The 20,518-nt window shown below is 43.7% G+C and overlaps 1 protein-coding gene across 1 annotated transcript; it reads left to right on the top strand.

The window, feature by feature from the left end:
- Positions 1-1,683: 1,683 nt before the first annotated feature.
- On the top strand, positions 1,684-14,640 carry PDIA4 (protein disulfide isomerase family A member 4). Its single transcript, XM_050312193.1, has 10 exons — positions 1,684-1,856; positions 6,969-7,140; positions 8,885-9,090; positions 9,766-9,904; positions 10,403-10,608; positions 11,285-11,443; positions 12,346-12,497; positions 12,918-13,074; positions 13,169-13,402; positions 13,963-14,640. Exons 1-10 carry the CDS (start codon positions 1,742-1,744, stop codon positions 14,376-14,378), a joined length of 1,956 nt encoding a protein of 651 aa, XP_050168150.1. The 5' UTR covers positions 1,684-1,741; the 3' UTR covers positions 14,379-14,640.
- The last annotated feature ends 5,878 nt before the right edge of the window (positions 14,641-20,518 follow it).

Here is a 20,518-nt window from a genome sequence, read left to right as displayed (position 1 = left end):
ATTTTACATGCCCACTTTTTCTGCAAGCTATTTTTCCAATGGCCTAGACAATGTCAGTCATGAAGTACTAGGCCTGACAGCACTCCTCTACCTCCGCAGTTGGACAATCTGCAAGATAAATCAGAAAAAATTGGATTCCAATAGCCACTATTTCTCTTATAAACTCGGATGACAAAGACAGTAACTATTTCACACACCAATACAATATTCAAATGAAGAGTTGTGTTAACCAGTGAACAAGACTCTGAATAAAAACCTTCCATACTCTTTATTTTTTCCCATCCAGAACACTTAGTGTCCAATCTGGTTGTGTGCTATCATCAAATTACTGAATACCTATGTTAATCAAACTAATATTTATACTGATACCAAAACCAGGCAGGATCAGGAGCACAATCTTGACAAGATGCAGACAGCTTTAACTTTGTTCAGATCAGGTCTCACTCCGACAGGTAAGTTGAAGAACTGCTACTGTATCAGCCAGTGTATTTTCAAAATAACTTGCTTGGCAGTCCAGCTGAGGAAAGGCAGTGAATCCCAGGCTACAGCTTCGCAATGTAGAACACTGCAGGTCTTTAATGCGTTTTTCCAATTCCCAGACCACTTACAAACGCCAAATGGCAATCTAGATGCATCAATATTCTTTCAGAGAAACACAATGTCTTCCGAGTCCCCTAAAATTGTGGGATTTGTCTTTTAAGCTTGCACTTCAAGACCTCGAAGACATTTGCTTATCACAGTGCTTACAAACTACCCATTTGAGAGAAGTTCTGTAAAACACGAAGGAATTGGTCCTTGACCCAATGAGCAGCTGTGATTTGCCCAAGCACGGGGCCAGACAGGCAATTCGAGCACCAAAAGCCCAGGTTTTAGCACCGTCTAGTCAAATCTTAGATGTCCACCAGATAAAGCGTTTGGACAACCATCGCCAGAAATTAATTATACTGTGACACCTTTCCCGTGCGATTACGGCGCTACCGGTGTGCTCGCTGTGCCAGACAATCCCGACTCCTGGAGGAGCCTCCGGGCGGCGGCAGTGCCGTCACAGTCGAACAGGGCAATAAGTTACTTAAATTCGACTTTTAAGTATTTAAGAGTGCAAGAATTATCCGAGCAGTCCCACCGCCGCCTTCGGGGCGCCCCCGCCCCCTCACGGGAGAAGCCCCGCCCCGCCCACGCGGCGAGACTCCATAGGCTGCCGCTGCCCTTCGGCCCCGCCCCTCGGCGCCAGCCCGCCAATCCCGAAGGGCGATGTGGCTCCTTGCGCTCGGGGGGCGGGGCCTCCGCATCCCTCCCCCCTCCCCGCCCGCCTCCGCCCCCGGAGCGCCCGCACGCTCCCCGCGTGGCGGCCCGCGGTTGGCGGCGCGGCGGCGGCCAATGGCCGGGCGGCACCTCAGAGCGCCCGGGCGGCACCTCATAGCGCCCGGGCGGTTCTAAGGCGCGGAGCTGGTTGCAGGCGCGTCTCCGCCGCCGCTCCGACCGGTCGCGCCCGTGACAACTCCCCCCCCTTCCCCCACGTCGCTGTCGCGCGTCCCCAGGGGCGCTCCCGCCAGTCCCGCGAGACCCGCGCACCCCGCGCCGGAGCCCCTCGTGACGTCCGGCGATTGGCGGCCACGCGGCGCGCGTGGAGGGGCTGCAGCCAATCATCGTGCGCGGCGTGCCCGAGGGGCGGGGCCTGCGGGGCGCAGGGAGCGGACGGGAGCGGGCCAGGAGCGGCGGCGGGATCGGGATCGGGAGCAGGATGAGGGTGCGCAGGCTCTGGGTGCTGGTGCTGGTGCTGCTGCTCGGGCTGGCTCAGATCGCCCTCCTGGCGCGGGGCGCGGCGGCCCAGGAGGAGGAGGAGGACGGCGACGAAGGTGAGCGCGGGCCGGGGCCGGGCCGGCGGCGCGTCCTGGGTCCCCCCGCGGGAGGCGGGGGCGCGGCCCCGGCGCTGGGCCTGCGGAGAGCACGGGGTGGAGGGGCCCCGCTGGGGCCAGGGTGCTCCTCCAGGCCTCTGGGCAGGGCGCTGAACCCCTACATGAAGGTGCTGAGGTCTGGGCGAGCCGCTTGTCCCAGCGCCTTGGGGCGGCTCTGCCTCAGCTCCTCCAAGCACGGAGTTAACAGCCACCTAATGATTAGCCATGTTGGAAATCCCTGGCTTTTAAATCGCCGGGAAATTTGCGATTTCATTGTTTCGACTCGTTATTCCGTATCCGACTCGTTGCGATTTCGTTATCCGGAGGTGGACTCTTTGTCAGGAACTGTAGTGATAGGAGAGGGAGTAATGAGTGCAAATTGAAAAGAAGGAAAATTTAGGTTAGATATTAGGAAGAAATTCTTTACTGTGAGGGTGCTGAGACACTGGAACAGGTTGCCCAGTGAGGTTGTGGATGCCTCATCCTTGCAGTTTTCAAGGCCAGTTTGTGGTCTAATGGAAGATGCCCCTGCCCAGGGCAGGGGGACTGGGACTAGATGATCTTTAAGGTCCTTTCCAACCCTTAACATCCTGTGATTCTGTGGCTGAGCACTCTTTTCCTTACCCCTCTGTTCGGGCGATCTGTGCGTTCTGCGTGTTTCAAACTGATGGGGTTGTGGTTTTTTTTCACAGGAGGAAGGCCCAGTGTTGCTAGTTGCTTGATGTTTCTTCCCGTTGTCTTTGAATTTCACTGACGCGTGTCTCCTCTTCCAAAATTAGCTGAAACAAAGCTGCTCAGGCTTATTGAGTTTAGTACGTGCCTGAACGTAGGAGGCAGGCGTTTGAAGGTTTTCTTTTTTTAGTTTTAAGTTTCTTTCATGTGGTTTTTGGTAAATCCTGCATCTTTCATATTTCCTGCATGTTAAGTATCAGAGGGCGTTCAGGGAGACTGGGTTATGGATGACCTGAACTCATGTCCTGCAAATTCTTGCTCACTGAGCAGGCACTAAAACTAAAAGAAGAAGTGCATATAAATCAGTTACCTTATCTGTGTAATTAACTGTATGTAGGATGAGGGTCAAGAAACTTGTTTTAAAGGATATGGCATCTGCAGAAAGGAGATGGAGATACAGAATCTTCATGTGAAGCACTCTTTTTTTTTTTTTCCAGTTGCAAACTGAAACACAAGTATTATGTCTATTTCTCTGCTTTTAGCTAGAACACTTGATTATTCTCACTTTGTGGCATGTGACAAAGCCAAGTACTGGTTTTCCCTATTGCCTTCACAGGATGAAGTAAGACCTGTGATGTTACAGTGTTACCTGTGGCTGACAGCAGTAGTTTGGCTTCCTGTGGGCCAGGCTCAGGCTCTCCATCAGTATTTCCCACACGTGCTGTTCTTTTCATTATATGAGTTCTCTGGATCAAAGGTACAGGGTGATGGAAGTCTTTCCTGCTCTGTGGAAGCCAAGCACTAATCCACCGCACAACTTGAATCGTTTATCAGTTTCTATTGTGTATCTAGAAATTGTATATAGATCACGAATAGGCTTTTCAAAGCCTTTGCATTAAAAATGCACGTAGTTGGGGATTTCCATTTTTGCCCTCGGAATGCAGATTTGTGTGAAGTGGAATAAGTTTGCTTTGCAACAGGCAAGTGATTTTATGTACATTGATTGTGCAGCAGATGAAAAGTTCAGATTAAACCTGGGTTCTTGTACTGCAAATATTTTGGGAAGTGAAGTTCAACTAGGACAGTGAGGCAAATATGCTCAAAGTAAGGTTAGCCTGGATCGTGACTGTTACACCGTTAGCATCCTGATGAAGGAAAAGGAGGAATCATGTACAGAATCATTAGGAGGAATCCATTACAGAAAAGCTTGAGGAGGACTGATTTTGTTGAAAGCGTTTTTGAGTGCCCTAGCAACAGATTATGAGTCTTGACTTCTGGGTTTCTGAAACCTGAGCTTATCTACTTGGGGATCTGCGCTCCTCAGAAGAAAACTTTGAGGCAGAATCCTGAAGTTGTTGATGACTGGATGCAGCTTTATTTGTATGGGATTTACTTTTCTTAAGAAAAAGTTATTAGACCAGATTTCTGATAGATGCTGAGTGTACAGTAAAGTTACTGGAAGAATTAATTTCATTTAAAGTAATTGTCATCCTGAAGAAGGTCTGCCAGCCATCATCATGTACTTCAAGTCTTGAAATAAGTACCGTTTTCATCATGTTTTTTTGACTTGTGTAGTAATGTGTTGAAATTTGTGGAAGTGATATTTTGGAGTAAAAGGGAGTGATCCATATTTTACTGGAGGGGAGGTTTTAGCCACAGATGCCACATGTTGGTTTGTCCACGTGCTTTCCAAGTATCCTTAAGAAACAAAGACACTTCAAATTGGGGGCAGCTGTTTTAATTTCGTGAGCTGTCTTATGGAAGTATTTATTAGCTACTTCCAGTATTTCAAGTGTCTCAGTAAGACTCATTCTGCATCTCTTCTCTTTAAATTGTAAATCATTAATGCCGAGGAAAGTTTCTTGCTCTTAAAGAAAAGAAGTCCTGCTTGCTGCTCCCATGTCTGTCCAGGTCTCTGAAGCAGTTCTTTCAGTCCCAACAGTAAAGGAGGTGTTAGAGTCAGCTATGATAGAGTTGGCACACTTAAGGACCAATTTATAGGTGTGGTTAACTTTTTTCTTTTAATGCATGTCCTCCTCCCACTTGGGAAAAGGTGGAGTCCTGCTGTTACACTGCTATTGTCCTGCCTCCATCTCCAAGGAGGAAGAAGTGGGTGTGTATAATGCCCATAACAATATGTCACTGTCAAGGAAGTTTTATATTGGCAGACTGTACAGCCACTCACAGGGAAAGATACCAGATGATTTCAGAGATGGATGCTGGATCTAATGGTTACATTTCCCACTTGTGCGGGATGTTTTTGCAGGCGACGCTTTGTTTTTGGTTTTCTAAACCGTGAGCCTGTGCCACAGTAGCTGCAGTGGCCTTTGTCTCTGTTGGGGGCAGGTAGTTAGCATAGTAAGCAGGAATGAGGGTCACAACCTGGTGGTTAGTTTGAGATGCATGAGCAGAACTGGCCAGCTAGTTTTGCTCAAATTCCTTCGTGTCAGGAAAAACCCAAGTCTAAAGCAATTTACATGGAAAAGCAATGGCATTGCACAACTTGCAGGAAATTCATGCACAGACCGACCAGGAACACCCTGTGGTGAAACATAGCCCTCAAGGATGCTGGGCACCCACGTAAGGCAGAAGTTTTGCCTGCTGCAACCCCCTTAAAACCAGCTGTTTCACCAGGGCAGTCCTGTAGGTGTGTGACTTCCCTCAAGGGTGAGCAAGTGCTGCAACACAGGAGGCATTGTCTGCTGGCCAAAAAGTGCTTTTAGCTGCTTCAAAGATCAGATGAAACAGGAATAGCTGTTAAAGAAACCTAATCCAGGTGACTACTGTTGTGTGATAAATGATCTCCTGTGATCTCTCCCCTCATCAGAAGCTTTAATATTTTGGTGGTATGTAAAGTTGACTTCTAATTAAGATGAACATATTTTCTCCAAGCCCATGCTGTTTTCTGAGGGCACATCGACTTATTTTTGTATGCTTTTTTCTAAAATAGAAATAGCTATTGCAATTTAGTGGCATGGTTCTGTCCATGGCAAGATTGTTCCTATGGTCTGCTGTTGATCTGAGAAAAGTGGGATTTGTTTTGTTCACTTTTTCATACCTGGATTGTACATATTTATCATTCCTAATTTTCATATTCCAGGTGAAATCAGAGTATTTTCCAAATACTGCTGCAGTAACTCCTGTCAGCGTAGTCAAAAACCAGTTAAAGTAATCTAGAAAAAATTGTTTTGACCAAGAAACCTAAATCCTTTTTTCCTTTTTTTTTTCTCTCTTTTTTTTTTTTTTTTTAACCCCATTATGCTCCTGTGACTCCCAGTGGTCAACAGGGCCTTAGCCTCGTTGTTTTACAGTTTTCATTTGGGATGAAGTATTATCATTACTTGTTCTGTAACTGAAATTCCTTAAAGGCCTTCAGGAGGGTCTGGTTGCCTTGAAAGATAGCAGCTAAAAAAAAAAAAGAAAAAAAAGTTTAAAGGAACATGTGAAAGGTCAAATATTAAAGAAACCATCTCAAATTCCAAGCCAACAAAGAATGAACCAGTTGAAATGTCCTGGCTTCAGCTTTCACGGGCTAATTTTGCTTTGGTAATTGAACAAATCTGCTTTCTTCTTGAAAGGCCCGTTCTGGACCAGTAGTTTTGGTCTCCTTAAATCAAAGGCCTCCCCAAAAGTTGTTTGAAAGAAGCTTTCACTGCATTTTTCTTTTAGAAGAGTACCTTGCATCTGCCAGATGCATAGGACTGGGTTTTCACAGGACTCCTGAAACAGTCACTTACTTGATTTTATACTCAGTGCAGCCTGGTGCTGATCCAGAGCAGAGTGATTGATGCTTCTGTGAGTGGAAAGACTCCTCAATGAATTGCAGACCTGAAACATGGCTGTAATTGAAAGCAAGATGTATTGAGATGGCAGAGGTGGGATGGAGCAGTCAGGAAAGAAGCCTCATTTTAAAGTGCTGCCTCCAAACCACCTTGGTACTAGCATGATTGTAACATTTGGGTTTATGGCAGCTGTTCCACTGCATGATGAAGGGCTTCTGTTTGAATTCAGGTGTCATCTCTGTGCCCTTCTTGCCCAATAAAACATGTCTTGCTTCCTGCATTTCCACAATATGTCCAATGTACCTTGGTGGCAACTGTTCTGTAGATCTGTGTGTATTAATTCTTGTTGTGTCCATTTTGTTAGTTTGTCCTGGAATTGGAAATAGACATTGACACTTTATTGAAATATTGATATTGTTGGCTGGTGTAGTGTGGACAAAAATTAAACAGTCAAACATCTGAGTCCAAGCTCTTTGCGAACTGATATAGCTGTCACTGTATATGTAACTTGTGTATGTACATTTTTTTAACCAGAGAAGATCCATCTTTAACCTGGTACTGTTAACTTCAGTATTAAACTTGACACAACCTAATATCTATCTCATTTTTGCTTTTCCAGAATCTGTTACAAAAGAAGCCGATGATGACAGTGATGATGATGAAGATGATGATGAAGATGATGATGATTCTGTAGTTAAAGAAGAAAATGGTGTATTAGTCTTGAATGATGCAAACTTTGACACCTTTACTGCGGACAAGGATACTGTGCTGCTGGAGTTCTACGCACCATGGTTGGTTCACAGTGGTACCTCCTTATGTCCAGGATGAGATGGCTGTCGAGGTCTTCTCTGCCAGGACACACTCCTAAATATTGAACTTGGGTTGCAATTGTAAAGATGACATGGGAGCAGTTTGCCTGTAGGAGATGCACTGAACTCTACTATAGTCCAGGGAAGGAGATAGTTCTGGTGGTGTGGAGGAACCATTTTCCCTTTCCCTGTACCACAGAGATGTGGGCCATGCTGAGGGATCCCATGGCAAGGGAAGGACAGCCTTGGTTCTCCCTGCTTTGTGCCTGTCAAGGAACAGAAATGGTCCCAGTGAGCCCCAGAAAAATCATGCAGTGTGGTCTCACAGCCTGCTATTGCCCTTGTGCTGGACCACTGGGAACTTGTGCACTTCCTCATCTAAATGGAGGGATGAAGGAGACTTCCCTAGTAGTGGAATTGCTAGAAGGTTTTTCTTTTCAAATTCACCTCTTTGTCCTTGCCAGAAGGGTGTGGTGTGATTAAGGACATAGCTTGTTTGTATTATCAGTTTAAGCAGTGACTCATACATCTACCTAATGATGATAGTTCTGCTAGCATCCCAGGACCACTAGTCTGCTCAGGGAAGATACAGTCGACTTACCTGCATATAACTGAGACAAAGAATTTAGGCAAAAATGTGCCTTCTCTTGCATTCTTACGGACAAAAATAATAGGGATGGTTACTGGGGGAAAACAAGAGTAGAATATATTTTTAGTTGAGTTGCTGGGTTAGTGTTGCAGCCAGAACCTCTTTTCTATTGTGGTTTAGTGATACAAAGATGACTTACTTGTAGCTCCTTTTCTAGTCTTTGAAAAGAAGGGTGAATGTGATCTTGAGGTGGAGTTGCATTTTAACTAGTGCCATCCTTGTTACAAAGAATCCCATCCCTCCTTGTCTGTAGGTACTAATCCTGCAGCTGTAGCTTGCCTGCGTGGAAATTAACATGAAGCTTAATTTATCTGAGCAGAAGAATGTCTGTCATCATAGACTAAACACCTCTCCTTTTTTCTGCTCCCCATTCTGCCAGCTGAGAGGCTAAGGAGCACAGGCTATCTGCCACACGTTTCCTCTTTTTTTCCCCCCTACGTTTTCCTGGTTTCATGTTCAGCTTGTCGAGCTATATTTGGTTTTTCTTATGCTGATATCCTTTGTGATGCCAGCTTTTGCAGCCGGAACCTCTATTCTTCCAAGAGAGTTCTGCTTTGGCCAGAGAGGGAGCAGATGCTGTGATACCATGGTGGGTGTGAGATTTCATTAGGCCAACTTGACTACTGGTTCATTTTTCTCTTTAGTTCAATTTAGGGTGCTAGGTAGAGAAGATAAACCTAGATTAGGGAGAAGCTGAAGTTGAATTGGGATCGTATTTGTGGGGGCGGGAAGGAAGGAGGAGCACGGTACAAGGTTTACAGTTTTGTTGTGAAGGCACTTGTTGAATTATTTTTGCAATGGCTTTATAAAGCATAGGGAAATACATAGCATGTTGAATGAAAATTAGGAAAAAAACCCAACCTTGGGAATTGAACAAATTAGCTATAGTTACTTAAAGCTTATGTTCAAATTAAGTGACAAATTATCTCTCCATGATCTGAACACATAGCAAGACAGACATTTCTGTGCTGATGATGTGAACATCTGTCAGAAGGCATCCTGGAAATGCAGAGCAGCAAAATAACCTCTGCGAGTCTGTTGTGCATTTATGTATCTACGTGTGTCTTCCTCTGACAGGTGTGGGCATTGCAAGCAGTTTGCTCCTGAGTATGAAAAGATAGCCAAAACTCTGAAGGAAAACGACCCTCCTATTCCTGTTGCCAAAATAGATGCTACTGCAGCCACTTCACTATCGAGTCGTTTCGATGTCAGTGGCTACCCAACCATCAAAATCCTGAAAAAAGGCCAGCCTGTGGACTATGATGGTTCTAGGACGGAAGATGGTAAGCACCAGTCCTTTGCAGGTCTCTGTAAGAAAGCAAAGTAGTGTATGATCTTGCTTCTTAATATGTGACTATTTTGAAGGACTTTGATCTCACGTTAGCTTACCTTAAGCAGAATAATACTATGAAGGCTGAAATTTTTCCTGTTTTCTCAACTGACTGCATGCTAGAGGACAGTTTTGCAGGTAGTGGGTAGTGCTGTTGCTGACAGGGGCTTTCTGGAGATATGACTTGACCAAAAGAGGAGACAGTCTGACGCTTGCTGAAGGATCAGCCAATAAACATCCGATCTGTATATTGACTGTATATAAACCTGCTTGGTTTTCACTTAATTGATGTGCCCAGCTTCAGTGAGAGAGGAAATATTACCTTTTCTGTCTGTTTGGAGATGGAATTCATATGCTACAGTGCTGCAGAGTACAGATCTGTGCTCTGCATAAGTAACATGCAATATGGTGTGAAGAGAAGACCTTCTTGGCAATACCATCAAGGAAATAAATCATAAAGGAAATCGATTAAGAAAGTGTTCTCATGTGAGCTTTATGTGTAAGCCTCGGTCCAAGACCATGCTTGCCTCTCTAATTTTAAATTCTTGTTATCATCTCTTGCATTTGACATGCTAGTAGTGCTGTGATAATGCACACTTGTTAATTGGGTTCTTGAACTGTATTTCAGCAATTGTGGCCAAAGTGAAGGAGGTTTCTGACCCCAATTGGACCCCTCCACCCGAAGCCACTCTGGTATTGACCCAGGATAATTTTGACGATGTCGTGAATGGTGCTGACATAATCCTGGTGGAGTTTTATGCTCCATGGTAAGCAAGAAGGCAGCCACCTGTGCTTGCCCAGCACAGCTGGCCTGAACAGGCTCGGTGAACCTGTTTTCTGTTGTTATGCCTCTTTACACATCTTTGCCTTGTGCAGGTGTGTATAGTTCTAATCTGAACCTAGCATCACACTGTAAATCAGTTGAAGACTAGACTAGATCTATGCCTCAGCAAGAGGTGGTGTCGAAATCTTCACTGAAGATTCTCCTTATTTACTAATTTGGGACCATGTTGAGATACTGAAAACCAGAGATAGTTGGTCCTTAGTTTAAAAATGGCCTCTGGAAATGAAACTACCTGTAGTAGTGTGATGCCAGCTTCAGGCTGGGGAGACGCATATTCCTAGGCTGAAGTGTCCGTTGTAGATTCAGCAATCCCGTTTCTACTCTCTGCATTCTGGAAGACTTAACTCTTTCACTTCAGAGGTAGAAGGTACCTGGCATATTTCATGGGTTGTAAAAACTGCTCTCTGCTCTCCTCCCCTAGGTGTGGACACTGCAAAAGGCTTGCTCCAGAATACGAGAAGGCTGCCAAGGAGCTCAGCAAGCGCACGCCTCCCATTCCCCTAGCTAAGGTTGATGCCACTGCTGAAACTGAGCTTGCAAAGAAGTTCGATGTTACTGGCTACCCAACTCTCAAAATCTTCCGCAAGGGCAAACCTTATGACTACAGCGGGCCACGGGAAAAATATGGTACTGCAACTTCTGCTTTTTCTTATTTTCTGTGGGCTTGACCGCAAATATTTTAACATCTCTATAGGACTTGCAGACTTGTTAACATCATAACATTAGAAGCTGGGGAAACCTGACAAATTGTGCTCTTCATAGGCCAGCTATTTAAATTTGTCTGTAATCTTTGACATCTTATGGTGATACTATCAGTTCCTTTTAATATAAAGGAAACTAAATACCCATGGTGAAACAGTGGCAATATGAGTAAATGGGCAGCCTTCAATTGTACTGGAATGCACATAAGGGCTGGCAAAATACTCAATGTTAAGTTTTAATAAGAGGAAAGACTTAAGACCATCCAAGTAGAACTTTGGTTCATAGCAGGTTCAGGAGATAGCGAAGTGTCTGGAATTTCGTGAAGGAGGGTCACTTGCAAGATCAGCCAGTATCCATGGATCTCATGCTTGATCACCTCTTCTGAAACCAACATGAAGGAGAATATCCAGAACTGCAGCTTTAAAAACTTAGACTGAGGTCTTGTTGACTTGGTCTTTAAGTTATTGTGGGAGGGCTGTCCACGATGTCACATGGTGTCCCTGGGAAATGTGATACTAAACAATGTTGGACATGGAATGCCTGAACCTTTCAGTTCAGTAAAAGTTCTAAGCAACTTTTTGGGGGCGGGTTTGTCTCACAGGTATTGTCGACTACATGATTGAACAGGCTGGTCCTCCGTCCAAACAGATTCAGGCTACCAAGCAGGTACAGGAATTTCTGAGGGATGGGGATGATGTCATCATCATTGGTGTCTTTAGTGGAGAGAATGACAAAGCCTATCAGCTCTATCAGGAAGCAGGTACGGAATGTTTTAAAATATTAATTAAATATGTTTTGTTGGGATTCTGCCTAGGACTCTTGGTGCAGAGAGATCATTTATTTGTGTTCTTAGTTCAGTAGGGGAGGTTGGAAGAGGAACAAGAAGTAGGTGGAAGGGTCATCTTCTACTCAAGAAAAAAGCTCACACCAGATTCTGGGGTTGTAACTGAAGTATCAGCCAGTCACAGAAGATGCTTCCTCCTGGTATTATGTCCCTAAAAACATGCAAACTAGGAAGGAAGGAAAATTCCTACCTGAGGAACAAATCACAACTTCCTTGCTTAAAGCCTAGGTATCTTTGCTGTCTGTTACTCCTTGTTTCATGCCTGACAGTTCCAGAGGCTGGGCTTTGCCAAACATGTTTGGGGTGGATGGCCTGGAGAAAGAGTCATGATCCATCTCTGGGATCCGGTTAACTAGACCATTCCTGGCCATCTGTTTAAGACTGCTTTTGGGGCTGCTGTCATTTATAGCTGGATTAGGAGCTAATTTGATTGCTCCAGCATGGAAGGCTGCAGAACTGTTTCCCAGGCTGCCCCAAATCAAATAGTTTGGCTGGTTGACCTCTTTGGGGAGAAGCCAAGAGGTATGAGACTGATAAACAAACAGCTGTTTTGCTGTATGTTTTGGAAGCTCTTCAAGGTTTTTGAGTATGTATAATAACTCAACAAGTAGATGGCTTGTTGAACAGCATTCAAATAGTGCTGCTGGAATTGTATGTATATGTACACATGCTTCTCACCCCTGCTTTGTCCAAGAATGGGTTGTTCTCTGTTCCTTTGAGAATAGGAGTTTCCTTGCAGTGCAGTCTCAAGATTTCAGTTGGAGGCTGTCAGCCCACTTCTTACTGACTTTTCCTTCACTCTAACCTTAATTTTTCAGCTAACGGTTTGAGAGAAGATTATAAGTTTCATCACACCTTCAGCAACGAGATTGCAAAACTACTGAAAGCATCTCCAGGAAAACTGGTTGTCATGCAGCCAGAAAAATTTCAGTCAAAGCATGAGCCAAAGATGCACGTTCTGAATCTTAAAGTGAGTAGCTGATGCAGAGCTGGAAAGTTCGTGTGCAGACTGAAGGTTCTCTTTCCTTGTATTTATGATCAGTTGGCATCCTGATGGAAGTTGCCATCCTGTTGGAAGTACTTCCACTAGGTATTTGAGGCAACTGTTTGTCACTGAAACTGTATTACTTTGTTCAAGAAAACTTTATGAAATTAGTCTAGATGTTGCATTTTCAAATAATAATTTTATCATTACAGTATTCAGTTCAAAGGTAGAACACCAAATTATCTCTGGTGCTCAAAGATTTGAAGAGTATGGTGACACTATTGTTTATAACATGCCCCTCTATCTTGTTCATGTATGCATTAATGTTAGTTTTCAGTACTGTGTAACAGAAACGCCTCTTAAATCTCTTTGTCTAAACCTTTCTTGCTTTTTTTTTTTGAACAGGATTCTACAGACGGGTCGGAGATTAAAGAGCATGTGCTAAAACATGCTTTGCCTCTCGTTGGTCATCGGAAGCCTTCCAATGATGCTAAGAGATATGCTAAGCGTCCTCTAGTGGTGGTCTATTATTCTGTGGACTTTAGTTTTGACTACCGTGTTGGTAAGTTTGCTGTGGTTACCATTCCTCCACTTTGAGAGGAAGCAGGCAGTAAGTAACTAGAAGTTGCCAATCCCGCCGTGTTCTGGTTTTTCAGCTACCCAGTACTGGAGAGGCAAAGTCCTGGAAGTGGCCAAGGACTTCCCTGAATATGTGTTTGCTGTTTCTGATGAGGAGGATTATTCTTCTGAAATAAAAGATTTGGGCCTGCTTGAGAGTGGAGAGGACGTCAACGTTGCCATTCTGGATGAAGGTGGCAAGAAATATGCCATGGAGCCAGAAGAGTTTGACTCTGATGTACTCAGGCAATTTGTCCTGGCATTCAAAAAAGGTACAGTTTCTAAAATAGGGTTCTCTAAGCTATTTGCTCTGTTTACCCAGGAGTTCTTCCTGAGGCAATGGCTGACATAAAGTCATATGTGCAACCTTGAAGTGTTCTGTGACTTGAAGCTTTTGGATGTTTCTTACCTTTTTCTTTTTTTTAAACTTTGGTTCATTAACTTCATTGCTTGGACTATGCTGTGACTTCTAGCTATACTCTAAAACTGTGTTTGGCAAGCCTGAAATGTTCCTGTGGCTGTGAAGTGTAAGCTGATCATTCATATTTGGGACTTCTGTAATAAGTCACTAGTTAGTACCCTGTGGATGGACAGCCATAAAAAGAGAGAGAAAGGTTCTAGGGAATTGCGAAACAAATTGTTACCCGTATTTCACAAGGCTCTTTGGCTAAAAGGTCACCAGCAAACAAGCCTGTGTTTCAGGGGCAAGTTCATTTGCTGGTGCAGTGATTTTTCCCTGGCAGGAGGATGTACCTCTGCCCTTTCTTAGAGCGGATTGTAAGGGCTGCTCTTGCCGTATTCTAACAGTGCTGTGTGTTTTTCTTTCTTCTAGGAAAACTGAAGCCAATTGTGAAGTCCCAGCCAGTGCCAAAAAATAACAAAGGGCCTGTGAAAGTGGTAGTGGGTAAAACTTTTGATACCATAGTAATGGATCCAAAGAATGATGTTCTCATAGAGTTCTATGCCCCATGGTGTGGACACTGCAAGAAACTAGAACCGGTGTATACAGAGCTAGGCAAAAAATACAAGAATGAGAAAAATCTTGTTATAGCCAAGATGGATGCTACTGCCAACGACGTGACGAACGACCACTACAAAGTGGAGGGATTCCCCACCATCTACTTTGCTCCGAGGGACAACAAGAACAACCCTATTAAATTCGAAGGCGGGGACAGAGATTTAGAGCATTTGAGCAAATTTATAGAGGAGCATGCGACAAAACTCTCCAGAACAAAAGAAGAGCTTTAGATAAGATGAGGGTGGTGAAGAAAAAAATTGTTTGTACGTTGTAGTTAAAATCAAGTTACTGACAAAACTTCGTGAGAGAAGAGTTTAAGCAGTTTGAGCAAGGAGATTCTTGAGCAGTAAAGTAATTGCAGTATCTTTTTTTTTTTATATATGGCAGAAGAGGTTTTTTCTGGACACTGAACTTAATACTCTAATATGAATGTCTTGTCTTAGTTACGGTTTTGATCTTTGAGAAAAATACATCCTTTATTTTTTGTGACTATCTTGAGCTTTATTCTTTGACTCAAATGCAGCTGTTTTTAAGTTAAAAGATACTACCAAAAAGAGAGAAGCAGATTTCTCAGCCAAACAGATTTCTTTGTCTTATTTGTTGTTACGGTTACTGGGGTGAGCAGTCTTTTCAGCCAGTCTTTTTTGTTGTGTTTCTGTATGCCTATTCTTTTGACTATATCACTGTATTCATTGAGGAGGAAAAGAATGGAGGTTTTCTAAAGTGTGGATGGATTATTTGGTCCTAAGACACAGTGACTTGCTAACCAAATATGCTCTAGACCTGTCTGTTTTAGCTTTTTGCCTCTCTGTAGAGAGAGTGATGCTAAAATAGAAAGTTTTTCTAATTTACCTCACTTTAGTAGTCCATATTGACCATTTATATCTTAGTCTTCCTAAATATGTTCTGAAGTAATTGGAATGTGGCAGAAAGAGCATTTAGTGGGTCGAAATGCTTGGATTCTGGTATCAGACCTATGTGTTACTGTCTCCTTTCCTTTTGCAGAGAGGAAAGTTTGATAGTGATTATTCTTTAGGGAAGCAGATTGAGACTTTCTGATGGCCTTTATTCCTGTAGCAGATGCTGCAGGTAAAAAAAAGGGTGATTGCATCTTCCCTGTGCTCCTCTTGGGAGTATATGCATTAAAAAGTGGGGATTTATGTTGAATGTCCCACTTTAGATATGTCCATACATTTATGGGCTGCGTTGAGGTCACACACTTACATACTCCAGAAGCACTGTCTGCCTCCTCCCAGAGCTGTGATGCTGCAGTGGGTGCGACTTGGGAGTCACTGAGGCAGTTTGGATACATATTTAATTTTACAGATAGTGCTACTCCCAGCAGCACTGCTTTCTGCCTTGCAAAGTATCATCAGTCTCCATTCAGTAATTGCTTTTCTCATTAATTTTTAGCTTTTGGAGGTCTAAAACCACCACCCAATCGTTATTTAATTTTGGGGAGATGCAGTCTTCTGTGTAGCAAGGATAAAACCATGTCCAGGAGGTGGCTGTTAAGGTATAGTCTGAGGACCCAAAAGGGTCTGGAAGTGGGTATGTAGTCCTTATCTTTTCCTACTGCACTTTGCATCCCTGATGAAAGGACGTACTTCCCTGCTGCCTTAACAGGAGACTGTTCTCTAGTGACTGTTAACAACCCACACAGCAGAGCGTGACTATCAGTTATTCTTGCAGAGGCGTGTGGGACTGCATCAAGGCTTACCCTTCATTAAAGGTTTAGCTGAAGCTAGCGAACAAAGCTCACCAGCAGATGATGAATGAGGGGGGCAGTATCAAATCTGGGACGTGCCTGAATGCTATTCAGCTCCTGTTGTTTATCAGCAAAAGCTGGGAAGCTAAGGAAGCAAGTGTTAGAGCAGTGTAATTCACTTCAGGCCCTGGCACTGTCAATCTCTTTTCACGTTAGAGGGCTTTTTTTTTTTCTCTACTGTACTTAAATGTACAGGTGTCTGTTAAACTTAGGCAGTATTTCACCTTACCAAGTGCATTGTCTTCCCATCAATTGCCATTTCTGTTTGCAGCTTTTCTGTAGAGCCTCTGAAGGCCATGATCTGTGATAAATGTGTTGTGCAAGCAACAGGAGTGAGATCAGACTTAGCTGAGCACCAGAGGTGACTTTTTTCTGCTTTAGAAAGTATACATATAGGCCAAGTAGCAAATTCTGTCTTGTCTTCCAGTGATATCAACTCAGTTCTTCAAAGAAGTTGGCACAGACTTTTCAGATCTGTTCTTAAAACATAGTTCAGGTTGTATCCTTAATCAAATACGTCACAAAATGCTGCAGGGAACTAAACTGCTCCTGCTTGTAAGTTAGTTGCAGACTTTTCAGGGTTTTATTCCAAAATAGATGCTGCTTAATCACCAGGAGGATATGGATAAATAGGGAACATGTGGTGAAAAGTCCCTTATTGGTGGTGAGGAGTACAGTCAGGGCTGAAGCTCCATTCTTCTTGGGACAGTAAGTGTTAAAGTTGAGCATGACAGTTTCTCACATCTCTTCTTGTGGATTATAAACATTGTCATTGCCAATGCTGTACTGTTTCTGTAAACTTCTTCCTCCCAGCAGGAGCTGACACTACTCCAGGTTGAAACCAACCTCTCCAGCCTGCTGGGTGCCCTTGTGGCAATAAAAGGGACAGGGCCCCGGGGGAGTGTCCAAGGTTTGCTTGCTCAGCGCTCCTGACACCTGACTGTTTCTTGCCTCCACAGGTGGAGGCAGCCTGGTACGTACACAGTTACTTCAGGACTGTGCTCAAAGACCTGAATTTTGTTCTGGACCACCAGTGCTTAAGTCAGAGCTGAATAAGGAGTACACTAGCTGCAGTGTTGCTTACACAACAGTGTTGCAAGCAGTGTTACCCCAAGTAGGTTATGGGTTTAGGTTATGAGCAGAAGAGGGAATGAAGATTTGTTCTATCCTTACACTACTGTCACCTGTCCATGTTTCCTATGAGTCCTTGGCTTTGCCACACACCTTGGCATCTGCACATCACAATAAAAGTATTTATCACTTCCCAGCAAGATGAGGATACTGTTGCTTCTCAACTTTGGGTAAAGTCATACTGGAAAGTGAACTGCTTTCCTTAGTTCTTGTATCCTACCTCTTGCTGTGTGCACTATCCACATCACATCAACTTTCTGTTAAACTCACTGGGATAGCTACATCATTAGGACTGTTATCTCTGTAGAGAAAGTGATACTGATGTGATTGATGCCTTCTAAGGAGAACAGGTCATACCATCTTTTGGAATTTGTTAAATGCATTATGCGTGTCTGCTTTTCCCTTCCTGGTGCATTAGGATGCCTTTCTAAACATCCTAAATTCTTTAATTAAGGAGTTGCTTGATTGCTACTGATTAACCTTGGTTTTCCTTTCTTATAGAAGAAAAATAAAAGCACATGCAGTACAGAGGAATAAGAGAGCTCCCCTTACTTGTACTTAGTCACAGCTGCACAAGGATATGGCATCATTTCTGATGATGATTCCAGGTGGAAGAAATCCTGCAGTTTATGCTTCAGCACAGAACTGATTTGTATAATACGAACAGTTCCTGGGTGGGCTCAAAGGAGCCTGGGCTGGCGTAAATATCTCCCACACATGCATCCTCTAGAGAACAAATTTATTTCTATAAACTGTAGTACATCAGTAGTCAGACTTGAGACTTCTTCAGGGTCAGTTCCTTTCCCTGAAGGGTCAAGAACTAAGGTAAGCAGCAACTGTAGCAGAGCTGGTGCTCCTTGAGGAGTGAGTTTGTCTGTACTGTCGTTGGGACAGTAAATATGGTCTGGGATCTTGATACTGCATCAATTGCTAGCTTTTTTGATACTGGACAGGATTTGTTAGCAGTAGAGGATTTGCAATCAAGTTATTACTTAGTTTCTACTCTAAGCAATTTTCTACTTCAAAACTGTGAATTATGATGATGCCTGGGTATGGCCTAAGATTGGCTGGTAGCAAGCAAGCAAGGCACTGCAGGGCTGGAGACTACTCCACCAAGTTGATCTGTCCTCTTGTACATGATGCAATGTGTTGAGGAAATGGGCTTCTGAAAAGTAGAGCATGAATAAATGATAAAGGTTAAAGGCTTCTCAGAAAGTAGCATTAACTATAGCGGTCGGACTGATGTCCTTTCTTTTCTGGTAGGCAAGAGCATCCACTGCAAGCTGTCCATGCTCCAAAAGGCTTCTTGCTCACAGCCTGCATTAGCAATGGACTGGTCAGAGGGTTGAGTGTTGCAGCCTGTATGCCCAGCCCTTGGTGTGGGGTAATGGTACATCAAGCCCTGTGCAAACAAGTGTGTAATCCACTCAGTCAAACTGGTATAGACCCTTGTATCTGTTATGCAATGTGGCTTCGGTTTGCTGTACTTAGGTTGCAAAACCCCCTTTTTCGGTGCAAATCTGTGAGCAAGCCTAGCCAAAGCCTCTGAAATGCTGTAGCATCTTGGTTCAGTTGTCAGGCGTTTTTGAGACTTCACCTAGTGGTGCTGCACAGCTTGAAGTGAGGTGGTGTAGGAATTGCTGCACATCACGGCAGTGCAGTTGTCAGGGGAGGCCTCGCAGTTGCCAGCTACGAAGGGCTCCCCTTCTTTTCCTGCCTGGATCCATGGTAGGTCACATGAAGCCATGCAACCACGGGCTGGAAAAATGTTGTTCTGCCATGTGTGAACTATTTTGATACCTGCCCAGAATCCCACTCATAAGTCAGCTTGTTCTCTTTCAACATGTTTGGAGGTTGCTGTGCACTGAAGCTGGTTCCTTTAGACATGCTCTGCGTGCTCTCAGGCCACAGATTGATGTCATGTTAGTGCTGGATTTTCTGTGTCAAGAGCAGCTGGTTTTATATGAAGCCACTGTGCTGTAATCTGATCTTCTACACCATTCCCAAATGTGTGTACAAGGTCTGTATGTACCATGAAAACTAAATTATCATGTCTTTTCAGAGGCTGGGTGAGACTGCTGGGGTCTGGAAGGACGTGACTGTTCTCCAGTTTCATTTTTGCATCTAGAGAGGAAGAGATCTGCTCTGTGAATTACTGTGAATCCTTACATTAGAAAGGTGGAAGTTTCAGTTTCACTAATGCTGTTCAGATCCCAAGCTGTGTGTGGCTTGACAACAGGAAGGTAAAGGAGATAAGGCTGTATTTAATCCAGTCATGCAAAAAACTCTTATCGCAATCAGTAACCCAATCCTCTGAAGGATTTCCATATGCTGGGGTTTTGAACAGCCAGTTGTTTCTTCATAGTGAAAGCTGACACTTATCAACCTGCTCTCAATTAATGCCTTGCTACTTGCCTTTGTCAAAGTTACAGTGGCCTTCCTGAAATTCAGTGTGTTTGCTTTAACAGTTGGAGAGAATTGTTCTGCAATACAGCCTGATAAAATGCTACTCAGAATGATAAAAGCAGAGTAAAAGAAAATGCAGCAGAAGTGGTCTTGGGAAAAAAAAAAGTAAATGGTAAATCAGTTTTCAATTTGTGTCAATGAAGTCAGAGAAATCAAGACTAGACAGGACCATTTACTCAGCTAATCTGGCTGGTTTACATAACATACCCCGAGTTCTCAGCTGTTTGCTTTCCATATTCAGCCTAATAACTTGCATTTAACCTATGGACCTGTTCCAAACAAAAGTATCCAACACAACCAAAGCTCCACAACTCTGCCAAGTGCTGATACTGCACTAACACTGATTTATAAAGCACAGAATGCGTTCAGGAAATGGAACCTGCCACTAGAAGGTGATACTACTGCTTTGAGTCAGGAAGGCAGTTTTGCATTCACTTGCAGTGTGAAATATTTCACGTGTTACTTTTGCTGATGCCTTTGGACAGTAGACCTTAGTCATGTATTTTAATGTGGGGGGTGGCTCTTCTTTTGTGATTTTGAGTTGGTTTTGGTCTCTTAGAGTCTTGATGATACAAGGACTGAAGGATAGCAAGTAAAAATCCACTAGCTTAATTAAGCTGTAGCTCCTCCCAACTAGCAGATCTTCACAGAGGACCTAGTGACAGACAAGTGGGTAGAGCTTTGTTCAAGCTCTTTTCACTAAGCCTGAAGGAGCAGTGATAGAGCACTCAATTGCAGCAGATGCGGAGAACTGTTTAATGGTGTACTAGTGGGTCCATTGAATTGTAAGTGGCCTTAATACGATCTTCCTGCCTCTTTATTTTTCTGAGAGATCACCCTTAATGTTCAATTTGGACAAACCAGCCCATCTTTAAATAGAAAAATCACACTTTAAATAAATAAATAAATAAAAAAGGTCACAATGGGCTGCTTTTTCATTCTTTCACTTCCAAGATTCACTGCAAATATTAATGATCTCCTTGAAGCCTGCTGGTTTTCCGTAGC

The sequence above is a fragment of the Myiozetetes cayanensis genome, unplaced genomic scaffold (assembly GCF_022539395.1).
Source record: "Myiozetetes cayanensis isolate MyiCay16 unplaced genomic scaffold, myiCay2020 scf1, whole genome shotgun sequence".
Lineage (NCBI taxonomy): Eukaryota > Metazoa > Chordata > Aves > Passeriformes > Tyrannidae > Myiozetetes > Myiozetetes cayanensis.
The sequence above is the reverse complement of the archived record's forward strand: the minus strand, read 5'-3'. Positions and strand labels throughout refer to the sequence as shown.